At 43.1% G+C, this 15252-nt stretch overlaps 1 protein-coding gene across 1 annotated transcript in view; it reads left to right on the top strand.

Moving 5' to 3' along the window:
- The window catches only part of DGKD (diacylglycerol kinase delta), a 1200459-nt gene that overhangs the window by 937072 nt on the left and 248135 nt on the right, over positions 1-15252 (top strand). Inside the window, exon 17 of the mRNA XM_044070581.1 lies at positions 13204-13332. Within this exon, the coding sequence (XP_043926516.1) occupies positions 13204-13332 (129 nt within the window). The remainder of the gene's footprint in view (positions 1-13203; positions 13333-15252) is intronic.

The following is a 15252-nucleotide window of genomic DNA, read 5'->3' as shown; positions in this document are numbered from 1 at the left end:
TAGTACCTCGTGCTTTGTCTGCACTGCTTTATGTGGTTAGACACTTTATTTAGTATGTGTAAATTTTGAGGTAGTATTTTTGGCAGAGATCCATGATTAATGTCAGAATTCTATGTGATTTGTTACTGAATCAGGAAAGTCACCTCCTCTTCTTTTATTCTCGGCCTAGGAACCTGGGAAATCACAAGTTTCACATTTTAGATCCTAGAAACTAGTTGTTTGCTTACATTCTGAGAACCAAATATATTAGGAGAGGAAATCAACTGTTTATTTAATTTGTGAAGAATACTGTTGGCATACTGATTTCCCAGTTTACAGTTTCAATGTACATTGCAGGCTGCATGGTATCAAACCAATGCAGGGTACTGTTACAGTATTTTTTTCTAGGGCTATGGCCAGTACCACAGTTTTCAGAGATACTTCTTCAGGAGGCATCATGCAGGATGGCCACTTCACCAGAAATTATTTGTTTTTTAATTCACAAAGATTATATAGTGAACGATATACAGGATAATGCAGTTTTTGTACCTCAGTCCTAAGGTACTTTGGGAGATTTCTCTGTCCAAAGTCTTGTAAGTTATGTTGTGAATCTACCCAGCTAGCCTTTCCAAAGATTAGAATGGTCCCTTCAGGACCATCTCTGCCACTTAGAAAAAAAATAGACTTGCCACCTGTTAGTAATCTCTTATCCAGCTACAAAACCTTTTACTTGCCTTTTGTCTGTCAGTCTACTTCCCTTGCAGACTGGTGGTCTTTGCCTCTCTCCGTCTCTGTGTCTTGCTCTCTCTCAACTCCTCTGCTGTGTTCCTCCCTTTTTACAGGACTGGGAAATGCCTTCCTCTATTAAAGCTGCATGTGTGGAATGCCAGTCCCACAGTGTCCTAACACCCCAGATCCATATTCCTCACAGTGGTTGCTAGGGGAGCACTGTAGCACTATCTGATATGTAAGTCATGCAGTCACATAAAATGTACACGTGTGTATAAAATACATAAAAACAAATACAGTGTGTGTGTGTGTGTGTGTGTGTGTGTGTGTGTGTGTGTGTGTGTGTGTGTGTATGTGTATATATGTATATGCATATATGTATATATATCTATATGCATATATGTATATATATGTATATATATATATATATATATATATATATATATATATATATAAATAAGTGTGTGTTTATATATATATATATATATATATATATATTTATGTATATATACACACACACACACACACACACACGTGTCGATATGTGTGTGTGTGTGTGTGTGTGTATATATATATATATATATATATATATGTATATGTATATATATGTATATCTATATATATGTATGTACGTGTATACACATACACGTACATACATTTGCACAAAGATACGTATCATTTGTAAGAATAACAGATGATTAAATAGACATGACTGAAACATTTGAATTTACAGATGGCTGAAACATCATGCAGTCAACACTTCTTTACATTGGAGACTCCTCTTGCTTTTCACTTTCAAATCAGGACTCTGACATTAGCAGAAGAATTGACCCTGATATAACTTCAAGAGCAGCCACTTCCCATTAACTTCCTGCCATTGTCTGCTTTCCATATACACCCTGTTATAGGGCAGCCTTTCCTTTACTACAGCAGCCAAGGTGTTTATCCAAGGCTTGGCACTTTGTCACAGTTTGTGTACGTGTGTGTGTGTGTGCACGTGTGTGTGTGTGTGTGTGTGTGTGTGTGTGTGTGTGTGTGTGTGTGTGTGTGTGTGTGTGCACGCGTGTGTGTTTGTATGTTTAAAGTCCTTTTCTGTGCCAAATGTTGTCCTTATATCACCAGCACTACCTTTGCTGTGCTCTGGATATCAACTGTTCTCTGGGCTGCAGATCATTTTCTCTTTTTTTGCCTTGTAAGCCTACCCTCAGATTAGAGCCATCCCCAGAGTAGGGGCAACCATAAAGTGAGGACCTCACTGTTGATGGGCCAGTAGAAAGTGGGTAGGTCCCTAGTACAGCATTATCGTCAACTTAACATTATGGATTAACCCGCCTTTCCTGTAACTAGTCTAGTCCAGATACAGAGTTGCTGTATCCAGGACTGTTGGTAAGCTTCTGAGCCCCCCAAGCCTTTCTGTGTTGGAGGGAAGCCTTCTAGCTTATCAGTGGGAGTGGTAAGTACGAAGTAGCCTATCTACCACAAGAGGAGTGGTTTCTGGCCAAGAAATTGTAGTTTATTGGCCGTTTGGGCAGTTTTTCCATCTCTTTCAACTTTCTGGCTTAAAAGCCCACGTTTGCGCTTGTTCCCCAACTTTCCTGTAACTAGTCTAGTCCAGGTACAGATTTGCTATATCCAGGACTGTTTGTAAGCTTTTGAGCCCCCCAAGACTTTCTGTGTTGGAGGGAAGCCTTCTAGCTTATCACTGAGACTGGTAAGTACTTGGTGGCCTATCTACCACAAGAGGAGTGGGTTTTGGCCCAGAAATTGTAGTGTGTTGGCCATTTGGGCATTTTTCCATCTCTTTCAACTTTCTGGTTTAAAAGCCCATATCTGTGCTTGTTTCTTACCTTTCCTGTAACTAATCTAGTCCAGATACAGATTTGCTGTATCCAGGACTGTTTGTAAGCTTCTGAGCAGTGCCAAAGTCTGCTCTTCAATTTTTCCCTTAGATCTGCTAGTTCTCGCCTCTCCTGCACTTTTACTAGCTTGTTAGTTTAGCACTTTACTACCAGACTTCTTGTAGCAATTATTGTACACAAAAGTGCTACCAACACTAAATGTTCTACAAGGAAACAGCTCCGATACTTATTAATGCCCACCCCTCCAGGCTTGTCTAAAGGTCAGTTCCCTGTGCTATCTCCTATTAACCTGGTGAACTTGGGCATCCTGAGGCAATGTCGCAACTAGCTTATGTACACTGACAACCCTCTCCTCTTACCCCCAACGCTCAGACTTGTGAGAGATGCACTTATATATCCAAATTGGAAGCCACACACTCTCCAGCCAAGACCAGAATAGTTGGTCAAGAGAAGAAGGTCAACACTTGCACCACACAACATGGAACACATAGCCCTCCAGAACACACACTGACATTGCCCTCACATAAAAAAACAAACCACACACCCACCTTCGCAGAGGCTGTCAATAAGAATCTAACCAAACAGCAGAGATCTCCAAGGCAGAAATGCACTCGACTACCACAACACAACACTAATCACGAGACACATAACTCTCCTAAAGAGTTTGCCACTCAACCAAAGCCCCTGAGGCAAAACAGCATGCCCAACACACTAGTCATAGATGACTCTATAGTGAGACACACTGATGTCCCACTCACTAGGTTGAATAAGGAGAAAGTAACAGTCAGCTGCCTGTCAGGCACCAGGATTCGCCACATAATGCACGCACTCAGGTCCCTCAACAACAGGTACAAATATGACTCTGTCATTGTACATGTGGGTGCGAATGACCTGTGACATACCTCCCTGGATTATGTAACCCAGGTGGGTATGACCCTGGCCCTGAGCAGCATCCTACCATTACCCAGAATGGTACCACAGTACAAGCAGAAAATTATTGATTTCAACAATTGGCTAGGTTTCTGGTGGAATTCTAAGGGGATCTAGTATCTGTCTGCATGGGATAACATGATTGAACAGACCTTGATGCTTTGCCAGAGATGGCTTGCATCTGTCACCCATGGGCTTCCAGATACTGGCCACCCCTGTAGTGCCTTTTTTAGGCAGTGTTCCAAAGACCAAATTACCACATAACAGCTACAAACAAATGCAATTTGAGGGTCATGTTGCTCTACGCTAGAAGTCTAAATCTCAAAATGCACTCCCCTCGAAGTATTCCTTAAAATGGAGAACATCGATATTTGTGCTGTAACAGAGACCTGGTTCAAGGCACCACTGCACTACCAGGTTATAACTCATTCCACACCTTTCACCCCCAGAACTTGGACCAAAGCCCCAAAGACAGTAGTGTTCCCATATTCATAAAGGATGCACACACATACAGACTGGTAGCCAAACATAATGCATCGGAGATACTTCAGGTGCAGCTAACATTGGGTAAGACAGTGATTCAGGTCGTAGCCTGCTATAGGTCCCCAACCGTGTCCCAAGATTTACACTCCACATTCCTAAGCACCCGGGAGAATATTAGGGTCCCACCTAACACTCTCATACTGGGTGACTTCATCTACCCCTCCATTAACTGGGAAAACTACTCGTGTACTAATACACTTGCCCAACACTTTCTGGAATTCATTAATTCCACTGCCCTGGACCAGCTCGCTCTTACCCCCACTAGAGGTAGCAACATCCTTGACCTGGTCATTACTAACATGGGCGATAGTTGCTCTACACCAACAGTCAACTCCTCCCTGGTTAGATCCAATCACAAGCTAATCACGTTGGAAATCCACATCCCACCCAACCCCCCAACAAAAGTAACCACCATGAAAAACTTCTCCAAAGCTAAATTTGGGCTCTTAAAAACAGAGGTGGCTAACTTCACGGCACCCATGCAAATGGAATATAGTTGCATGACCAATGCACTGTACGAACATGTAAACAAATGCATGGATCTTGCCATACCCACTAGAACTAAGATGCTGTCCCCCTGCCATAAACAAACTCTACAACAGGAAGAGAAAACTGATGCGGAATAAGGTGAAGTCCCAAGACTGGAAAAACTCCCTTATCATACATCATCGAGTACAATGCCCCATTTGACATGTACCTCACTAGACACCTGCAACAACTGGAGAGGCCGCAAAAGTACCTCACAAAGAGGATCCTAGGCCTTAAATACTTGTCCTATATGGACAGATTCAAAAAACTCCCAAATATTCTCTGTCTCATATCACCTACTTAGAGGTGATCTGTGCTTGACTTACAAAGCCTTGTCTGACCCAGCTCTGTTAGAAATGCTACATCTAAAGAAATCCCAATCCCTCCGCACCACACACTCCACAGACCTCAACCTCATTACCGCAATCAACAGAACATGCTGGATGGACAGGTTCATAACCCAGAAGACTGCCCATCCTATAGAATAGTCGTATCATACATGTCAAGCAGAGCACCTCACTGGCCCTCTTCAAGAGAAATCTTGATGAGTGGATGGGAAATAGAAAATTCACCCCGGGGATCACTCCAGTAGTTCTACTCAAAAGAGGCACTAGGAACTAGTGTTTCACTGTTGCAGTCCTAACAAATGGGTTATCCGGCTCCCGGTAGCCTTCAGTCGTCCAGAATACCAAAGGTAAGTAAAAATTACGTCGGTTGCTGTCGGTTGTAAAGGACATCAGGGCGTCTGATACAAAAGGAGGCAGCCAACGTCACTTCCTCAGTCTTCCTTGCCGCGGAGCCTGAAGCAGAAGCTTTTCATGCATGAGTGCCATTCTGCGGTTTACCTTTGTTGGTTTCTGACTACAAGAGTTGAAGTCTACTACAGCTAAGTACCCTGTTGGGGGATCCTCTTTTTATGCCTTAACGAATGTCAGAAAAAGTTAATAATTGCCTTACCTGTGGAAAGCAGATTCCCCATAGCGATTTTCATTCCTATTGCATTATTTGTTTAGGCTTTGACCACAACGTTCCCAAGTGTGATCTCTGTACCTCCTTTAATCTGCGTACTATCCATCATCGGGCTAAGATTTTGGCTAGGCGTTTTGGAGTTTGGCCTAAGTTTATTGGTATGGCGTCCGCCAGTCTTCAGGCTTCGGCTGTTCTGAAGAAACATAAGGATAAGGACCGCAACAGGCCTCAGAAAGCTAAGTCCTCTGATGAAGTTAAGTTGGTCATCAGTCAGGCGGTAGCCAGTGAGACCCTTTTGCAGTCCCTGCAGTCCGCTGATGTACAACTGCAGGCCTTGGTTGATTCCAAGTCCCTTAGGCCTTCAGCCTCCGTTTTATCTACCGACCTGTCGCCGGTCGCCTCTTCTGCTGGAGCCGGAACCGCTAAACTGACTACAGTGTCCTAGGCCTCCGTTTTGCGTTCTGACAGCAAACATCTTCCTTCAGTCTCTGCTGCGACTTCGGTGGTTGCCAGGCCTCCCGAATCTTTCAGGCTTGCAGGTAAATCTTCCATTCGTAAGTCTATGAAAAGGCATGCTCCAGCTTCTTCTCGTTCCCCTCAATCCCAAATGGTTGAAATGGCTAATGATTTGTTGACTCTTATTAGGGGCTCTCAGCCTTCTCCTTCTAAAAGGAATAGGGATGTTTCCCCTGTGCTTTGTCCTGCTCAGGTTCTGATTCTTCCAGCATTTCTGCTGATGAAGAGGAATTTTCTCAGGCTTTTTCTCCTTTTCAGGATTCAGATGCAGAGGAGTCCATTCCTTCGGCCTCTCCTCCAGAGGATTTTCTTTTGGTGATACTTCAAATACACACAGAGAATGTTTTAAATGGGAAAGTCAGGATTATCCTCAATCCAAGAAATGGATTAGGGAGTTTCTGGATTTACCTCAGCATAGGCCTGTTGCTATTCCCCGTGTTGGAAGTTTTTGTTGATGTTTTTCTGCAAAATTCCTTGTCTCCAAATTCAGTTACTCCTGCTCCCAGGAAACCTGACAGGTACTACAGAGTCCCTGATTCTCATCTGTTTCTTTTCAGGAATCCCTTGGCTGATCCAGAGGTTATTTCTCAGGGCTCCAAAGAAGTTAAGGCCACTGTTACCAGGAATCCTGTTCCCTCTGTCAGGGAGTCTAGGAACCTAGATAGGTGGGGAAAGAAGGTTTATACTTCTGCAATCTAGCTATTAGTGCTACCAATTGTCTTTTTCATATGCTGAAGTACCAGCAGCACACCTTGGAGGCTATTAAGTCCAGGATAACAAGTGTACCTCTTTTGGCAGAGAGTAAAGACATGCAGGATTTACTGAATTCAGCCAGTCTGGTCAATAAGCATTCTTTGCATTGTGGTTTTGACATCCTTGAGGCCATCAGTAATGCTACGGCTACTGGATCTGTTATTAGAAGGCACGCTTGGCTCAGAGAACAGCCTCTTCCAGAACCTGTCAAGGCTAAGCTTTTGGATGTACCTTTGCATAAAGACAGTCTTTTTGGCAGCAAAGCAGAGGCGGTAGTGAAGAAGATGGAGGATAAGACCAAGTCCATGCAAACTGTTAAGGATTTTCTGCAAGTTCAACCCCCTCGCTGTAGCAGGAATTACCCTTCCAAGAGTTGGACCGTTCCTGATACCAGCAGACAGAACCGTTACAGGACTAGAGGTTACAAATCTTCTAGGGGGCAGGGGCCTACCTCTTAAAGGTCTAGGCGTTGGCAGGCTTCCACTTCTAAAGGGGGAAAGCTCCAAGCCAGCATCTCAATCAAAACACTCTCAATGACTTTTTTACAACTTCTGCCTGTTCTTGCTTGCTGGAAGAGTCCTTTAGGGGGAAGGTTGGCCCTTTTAGCAAATGTCTGGGCCACTGTCATGGACAAATGGGTGCTCAGAACAGTGTCCCTAGGGCACAAGTTTTCTTTCCGCACCTTTCCAGCTCCTAAGGGATTCCCAGATGTTCCTCCAAACCAAAGGGCAGAAGTAGAAAAACTAATTTTGTCTCTGTCTCATCTGGGAGCAATGGAATCAGTCCCTGCTCAGCAGGTAGGCCAGGGCTTTTATTCCAGGCTTTTCCTGGTTCCAAAAAAAGAAGGCACCTGGCATCCTATCCTGGATCTTTCCATTCTGAACTCTTTTCTTGTAATTTCAAAGTTCAAAATGCTCACTCTACATCAGTTACTACCACTTCTAGAAAAGGATTCCTGGCTGGTAACTTTGGATCTCAAAGAGGCTTATCTACACATTCCTATCAGGGAAAAGTTGCAGGCAGTACCTTTGTTTCAGAGTGAGCAAGCAACATTAGCAATTCTCTGTGCTGCCCTTTGGCTTATCTACTGCTCCCAGAGTCTTCACAAAGTGCCTGGCCCCAGTCATTGCTTTTTGCAGGCAGAAGAAAATTCAGATTTACCCATACTTGGACGACTGTCTGATTCAAGCAAGTTCTCAGGAACAGCTATTAAATGATCTGGAATTTTTAAAGACTCTTCTCTCTTCCCTGGGTTACACACTCAACGAGAAAAAATCAAAAATGGTACCATCCAAGGAGATAACATTCCTGGGAGCTAGTCTGAACACAGCCGCCCAGGTGATATATCTCACCCAGGAGAAGCAGACAACTCTTTCAGTTTACTTCAAGGACTTGACAAGCCTGTCCCAGCTCCCTGCAAGGAAATACCTGCAAGCTCTGGGATTCATAGCATCTTGTATTCTCATGATTCCATATGCAAGGCTGCATATGAGGAAATTGCAATGATACCTCAAGAACATTTGGTGTCAACGGTCAGAGGACCTGGATGTGATGATTCCTCTGCTTCCATCTCTGCAGATGGAGTTTCTGTGGTGGGCAACAGCCTGTCTACAAAACAAAGGCATGCCTTTTCGGACACCTCTTGCCACTCAAGTTCTGACTACAGACACATCGGACTATGCCTGGGGAGCACACATGGATGGCAGATGCATACAGGGACGTTGGAACGACCAGCAGATGCACCTGCACATAACTCTAAAAGAATTGATTGCAGTTCAGCAGGCCTTACTGGCTTTCAAGCATCTTCTTTCTTCAGGGACCCTGCTTGTCAGGACAGACAACACCACGGTCATGTGGTACATCAACAAGCAGGGAGGGACTCACTATTATACCCTGTGCAGGCAAAGCATGAATCTTTGGTCCATGGCAGCATCCCTGGACCTGCATCTTCTAGCTCAGTTTCTTCCAGGAAGGCTCAGTGTTTTGGCAAACCAGTTGAGTAGGCATACCTTGGATCCTCACGAGTGGCAGCTGAACAGAGAGCAGTCTTTTACAGCATCATTCAACATTGGAGCACTCCTCAGGTGGATCTTTTCTCCTCCCCAGACAACCATCTGCTACCTCTCTTTTGCACCAGACAGCAGCACAACAGAGCCTGGAAAGTGGATGCTCTGTCCTTCCCTTGGGCTTTGCTATCAGTGTACATCTTCCCTCCTCTTCCTCTTCTTCCCAGAGTATTAGTGAAAATCAGGGACAGACGTCCAAGGACTATAGCTCCGGACTGGCCCAGACAGCATTGGTATCCGCTGCTTCGCAGTCTCTCCCATCTTCCTCCTTGGCATCTTCCTTTGAAGCCAGATCTTTTGATTCAGGAAAGGGGATGCATTCTACAGCCTCATCTTCAGTCTCTCCATTCGGCAGCATGGCTCATTGTATGACTCCTTCCCTTTTTTCCTCCATTTCCCAACAGGTGGTTGACGTGCTGAGGGAGGCCAGGAGGCCTAGCACTAGGAAATCCTATGCTGACAAATGGGAAAAGTTCTCTCAATGGATGCAGGCTACAGGGGAGTCTGCTTTTCATCCTACCCTTCCTCTGATCCTGGAATACCAGGCTGATTTGCTTCAGGGTGGTCTTTCTTTTTCCTCTATCAAGATCCATGCTTCAGCCATCTCTGCTCATTGTTCTCTTGAACAACCCATTTTCTCTCATCCCCTGATGAAAATGTTTCTCAGAGGTGCTAGCAATCTAAAACCTCCCAGAAGAGCACCTACTCCAGCCTGGGATCTTAATTTTGTTCTGGAGAAACTCACTCTTCCTCCTTTTGAGCCAGCTGCCTCTACAGATTTAAAGTTTCTTTCTTGGAAGACTGCCTTCCTCTTGGCTATAACTTCAGCAAGGAGGGTTTCGGAGCTGCAAGCTTTGATGGCCGTGGAGCCTTTTCTTGTTTTCCATGCAAATAGTCTTTTTGAGGACTAATCCCTCCTTTATGCCTAAGGTGGTTTCCAGCCTGACTCTTAATCAGTCCATGCACTTTCTTACCTTCTTTCCTAATCCTCGCAATAGAGGTGAAAGGATGCTTGATGTGCACAGACAGCTCAAGTTTTACCTGGACAGGACTAAGGACCTTCAGAAATCAGCACAGTTATTTGTCAGTTTTGCCCCTGGAGCCCAAGGCAAGGCTGTTTCTAAGCAGACCATTTCTAAATGGATTGCACATTGCATTATTTTTTGTTATTCCTTTCATGGCAAAGCTCTGCCTCAAGGAGGTTAGGAACCACTCTACTAGAGCAGTTTCCACTTCTGCAGCCTTTCTAAGGGGTGTCTCTACTAAAGACATTTTGGAGGCTGCCACATGGTCTTCTGTTCACACTTTCACAAAGCATTATAATTTGCCTCTGTTTTCCAGAGCCAGGGCAGGGTTTGCCACTGCGGTATTGCAGGGCATTATCTCCAACCCTTGATGCTGTTGGTTCCTTCCCACCTTTTTTCTCTGGGCTTTGGTAATCAACCCTTTTGTTAGGACTGCAACAGTGAAACATGATGAACATAGTACAGTTGTGTACACTTACCATAAATGTAGATGTTCGAGTGTATTCACTGTTGCAGTCCTGGTTTCCCTCCCTCCTTCCCCCTTTTTGTGGTCCTCTCCTATTCTCTTTTCCTGAGGTATAGGCTTAATTTGTTTTTTGTCAAATTGGTTTTTGATTTAAGCCTCATTTTCTGGGGGCTCCTGACTGTTATGGCAAGAAAGACCGAGAAATTGATGTCAGCTGCCTCCTTTTGTATCGGAAGCCCTGATGTCCTTTACAACCGATGTCAACCGACATCATTTTTACTTACCTTTGGTATTCTGACCGACTGAGGGCTACTGGGAGCCAGATAGCCCATTTGTTAGGACTGCAACAGTGAATACACTCGAACTTCTACATTTATGGTAAGTGTACACAACTGTACTTTGGGTGGCACAATGCCAGGGTAATCCTATGGGCTAGGCTTGTAAAGGCTCCAGGGCCGTTACCCTGGTACACACCTATGAACCCTGACCCTAACATTACCCAGAATAAATAATTTTCATCAATGCCAGTTTATTCAGGACAGGATTACTTAGCAGAATCTGTGTTAACCACACATTGGGCTTTATAGTTTTGAGATTGCAAAACTTTGTATGTAAGAAAGTTTTTGACTAAGCTGTAAGGCTGAGCTAGCCCAGATAAGTATATTTAGATAAGCATGAGTATGGAGCACTTTGATTTGTTTTACTTATAAAAATTACTTTTTCTGGTGTTGACTTTATATGATGTTTTGTGGTGTGATTTTGCTAACTGTGATAAATTTCTTCTTATCCACCTTATTCTCCTTTTATCAACTATAAAACGTGTTACCCACCTGCACTGCTTGTCTGGTGTGACCATTTCTTTCATTACATTCTTTACTTGATAACAGAGTAAGCCTCGTAGGCTGCCTTTTCAAGTGGCTTTACCATTCTCCATCATGTCTATACTTTCACCCTTACTGTTTTCACTTGCCCCTTTTCCTGTTTAATGCCTGTATGGATCCTTTTTCCACCACTTGTCTGTTCTTTGAGGAAGTGTTTTTTGCAGATATAGGGAGTAGCTAATACCTACACTTTCCATCTGTACCCCTTCACCCCCCACCCTGTCCTAACTGTTCCATTTCACATCTCCCTAACATGATTTTGCGTACCAATGTTATGTTTCCCTGTCTCTCTTGATGTGAAAGAGCCTGTACACATATATCCTCCCCTCTGTCTCTCAGATCTTTTTGGTAGCTTTATTCTGGATTCCTTCCAGCATTTTGCCATGGGTTTCCTTATATGACACCCAGAACTGCATGCAGTGCTCATGGTATAGTCTGACCTGGGCCTTGCAGAGAAAAAAATGTACCTCTTTGTTTCTGGAATCTGTTCCCTGTAAAGATACTCCCCAGAGCTGTGTGTACCACTGCAGCTGTTCTCTCATTCTGCTTCCAACGCAGTCTAGGTGTGATCAGCATCTTCAGATCCACCATTTCTTACTACTGCCCCAGCTGATACTTCCCTCTCCAACCTGAGTTTAGTACTTTGCACTTGCGTTGAATCCTAGCTGACACCTTTCTGATGATTAGCCTGGACATATCCTTCCTTAGGCTCTTTCATCCTTCACTGCTTCACTTACCTTTGTGCCATCTGCAGATAGGTTGATTTCTGTTGCCTTTTAGTCTCCTTGTACTGAGCTTCCTTCACCTGCCACTGTCTCCTTTCCAGCCCTTGTAGGTATCTTTTACCCTAGTCATTAACTTCACAACCCTGGAAAGCCATATTGTCTTTTTTTCTCTTTTGGCTTTTTTCCCTCTTCCTGTCACCCTTCTCCATAGCCTGGACTAGTCTATCTTTAATCATTCCCACTATTTTTTATCGATTTCCTAATTCATCCTTGGCCGTCTCTGCCAGCACAACAAATCCCACTGGTATTGTCTTGCTGATTTGCACTACACTCACTAGCAAACTATGTTCCCATGCATCTTGTAGGCTAATGCTGCCTTTTTCGTCTAACAGGTGGATCTCACATTGCGGAGCCTTAACCATTCCGTACCTCTGGAGTAAGCAAGTCAGCTTTACATACTCACTTCCTCCCCCTCTCAGCCTGATTCTTCAAGCAATGCACTTGCTTCTGGGATCCACGTGTGCTGAGACATAAGACTTTATTCCTTTCAGCCATGGAGCTGGCTTTTAGTTCAACTGTTTTGGAAGATAAGAACATGTATGTAGGTTTCTGTTGTTCTGTTGATCTTGCTCAGTTCTGAAAGACATTTGTGTTTCCCAACCTAGAGATATTAGGCATATTGTCTCTAACATGTAAATCTGTCAATTCGGCCCACCCTTCTTCAGAGGGGAATGACCTTAGCAGTGCAAAGCAGTAAGTAGCCAGTGGACCAAGACATAGTGGGACTGCTAATCATCTGTGCCAAAGTACAGACGTCTTTCCTTTCCTTTATCAGACTAACCTCCTGTGGGTAAGTACATGCAGTGTTACCAGCAAATAGCTTACATACATGTGAGACAAGATAGTATTCCATGAAGGATTTAGAGTTTTTCACTTTACTGTGTGTGTGTGTGTGTGTGTGTGTGTGTGTGTGTGTGTGTGTGTGTGTATATATATTATATGTACTTTTTTAGGAAGCTATCTTACCATAAAAACAAAATGTGTGGATGAAAATATTTATCTGTGTATACACACACAAACACATGGTTTTGGGAAATTATCTTACTGTAATATGAAGCCTGTAAATTTTGAGAATGCTTCTTTAAAAATCAACTGTGCGCATTGAAAGAGATATTACAAACTATTTTCAGCAGCTTAGCTATGTCCAGATCTCATCTGTTTATGGCTCTTGCAGCATCCAAATCACCATGTGAACGACTGATCAGTAAAGGAGGTATGACTGCAGGCTCTTCTGCATCGCTTCCTCCTCACACAGCTCACAGGGATAACCTGCCAATGCTGAACACAAAGATTCTCTACCCAAGTAAGTACTTACTTTTAAAAATGCTTCTTTCTTTCTTATTTTTTCTCATGCATGACCCAAAACTACAGCAGCTCCCATGTATCAGTGATGTAGACCTGGCAACTTTTATAAGTTTTGCTATTAAATTATATAGAGAAAAAAATTAATTTAGTATTTGTTGTTTCTTCAGTAGCTTCAATTAAATGTTTAAATTACAGTGTTCCTGTTATTTAATAAAATAAACAAGTGATGCGTTACATTTTACATTAAGGAAATAGTAAGTTATCAGACTAGTATTGATAATACTGAAAACAAAATTCTATAGTTATTGCTAACATTGATGGGAGCAGTTATGAGAAAAGCATTTGTTGTACAGCACCAGGTGTGCACTACATGAAATCCTTATAATATTTTTAAACCATGAATAACAATGAGTTCAAAATACATTACTCTGGTAAATGCATCAGTCATTTTAAGAATACTTTGTGTTTAAATGCTTTTTATTTAAGATTTAAGAACTGAAATTTTTTTGTTTCTTATTTAAATACACATCAGCTGAAGACTTCATTCTTTTTTTTTTTTTTTTTAACTGTACTCAGTGTTTTAATGTTTTTAATGTCATTCATATAGTCTTTACAAATTCCATGTTAATTCTGTATCAATTTTGGTAAAATTGATGTAATAAAACTTTTATTAACAAAAAAAAAATGTCCTTGGGTACTGGAAAAGCCACTCCTGGCTCAGCCAGCCTGAGGAGAGAAAGACAGCTCGATTCACTACAGGGATGGCACAGTGGCTGGGTGTCATGTCAGGCACCGACTAAGGTGATACGCAGACATGCATGCTTACCAGGCAGTGTGCATTGGAGCCAGGGCTAAGCATTAGTTGAAGTATATATGCTTGAAGGCTATCAAAAGTGGGCCACATAGAAAAAATGGTGATAGTTACCTAAATAATGATCCCATTCTGGCAACCCATCCTGGAAGTCTGAACAAGGAACCTGATGATCAGCAGTCATCTGGGGAAAAAAATCACAGATGAAAAAAATGCGTTCCTAATGACAGAATTTTTTTCCCCTAGATGACTTTTCCTTCCATTCCTGTTGAGAGCCATGCCTCCCATTCTGTTCTAATGGTCTTGAACTCATTTGTTCCCCCACCATCCAGGGAGTCCTCATCATGGAGGTGTTATTCATCTAGTGGGGGGGGGGGGTGGTTGCTTTTGTCTTAGCTTACAGTTTGTCAGTGTGAGCATGAGAGTGTCACTGGTTGGGCCCTAGCCCTGCCCCCTGGTGCCTTATTTGAGCACTCATATCACAGTGGCAGACTGCTGTGTCCTCTTCATATGTGTTTGTGCTGCTGTCTGCATGTTCATGAGGCTACCTGGCATCACCATCTTGGTAAGCCAAACTCACGTCCCTGTTTAACAGCTGCAGTTATTGCACCTGCAGATCATACCTTCTAGGTGGTGAAGCAGCCAATATGGTCAGCATTCCCTCTCCCAAGGGTAGATGAGCCAATGCTAGTAACTAACTCCTACCCTTCCTTGACTCATCCAGCGCCCAAACTGCTGTTAAAACTTGAAGTATCTAAATCCTAGTCAGGGCTCTTTTGCTCTACTCCATAAAGCTAAGCTTAATGAGAGACCTCAGTTTTCTCATAACAAACTGGTTAAATTGAGGTGGCACGTTTAAATTTTTAGATGGACTACATGCAGTTGAGTTTCCATAAATTGTATTATTTCAGGTGAAACATGAAAATGCCTTTTATTGTCATTAAGTTACACCTGAGCAGTATTTTGGGTTAAGAACTTATTCTGCTGCATTTCAACTACTAGAATCTGCAGCTGTACCCCTTTTTATGGATACTTTTCAGAACGGAAGAGCACAGACTGTACCAAAGAAGTAAATATCAGTAAGAGAGTATAATAAAGCTTGGTGAC

Source organism: Protopterus annectens, chromosome 4.part1 (genome assembly GCF_019279795.1).
Source record: "Protopterus annectens isolate FY-2018-M chromosome 4.part1, PAN1.0, whole genome shotgun sequence".
Classification (NCBI taxonomy): Eukaryota; Metazoa; Chordata; order Ceratodontiformes; family Protopteridae; genus Protopterus; species Protopterus annectens.
This window is presented reverse-complemented; position numbering and strand designations above follow the sequence as displayed.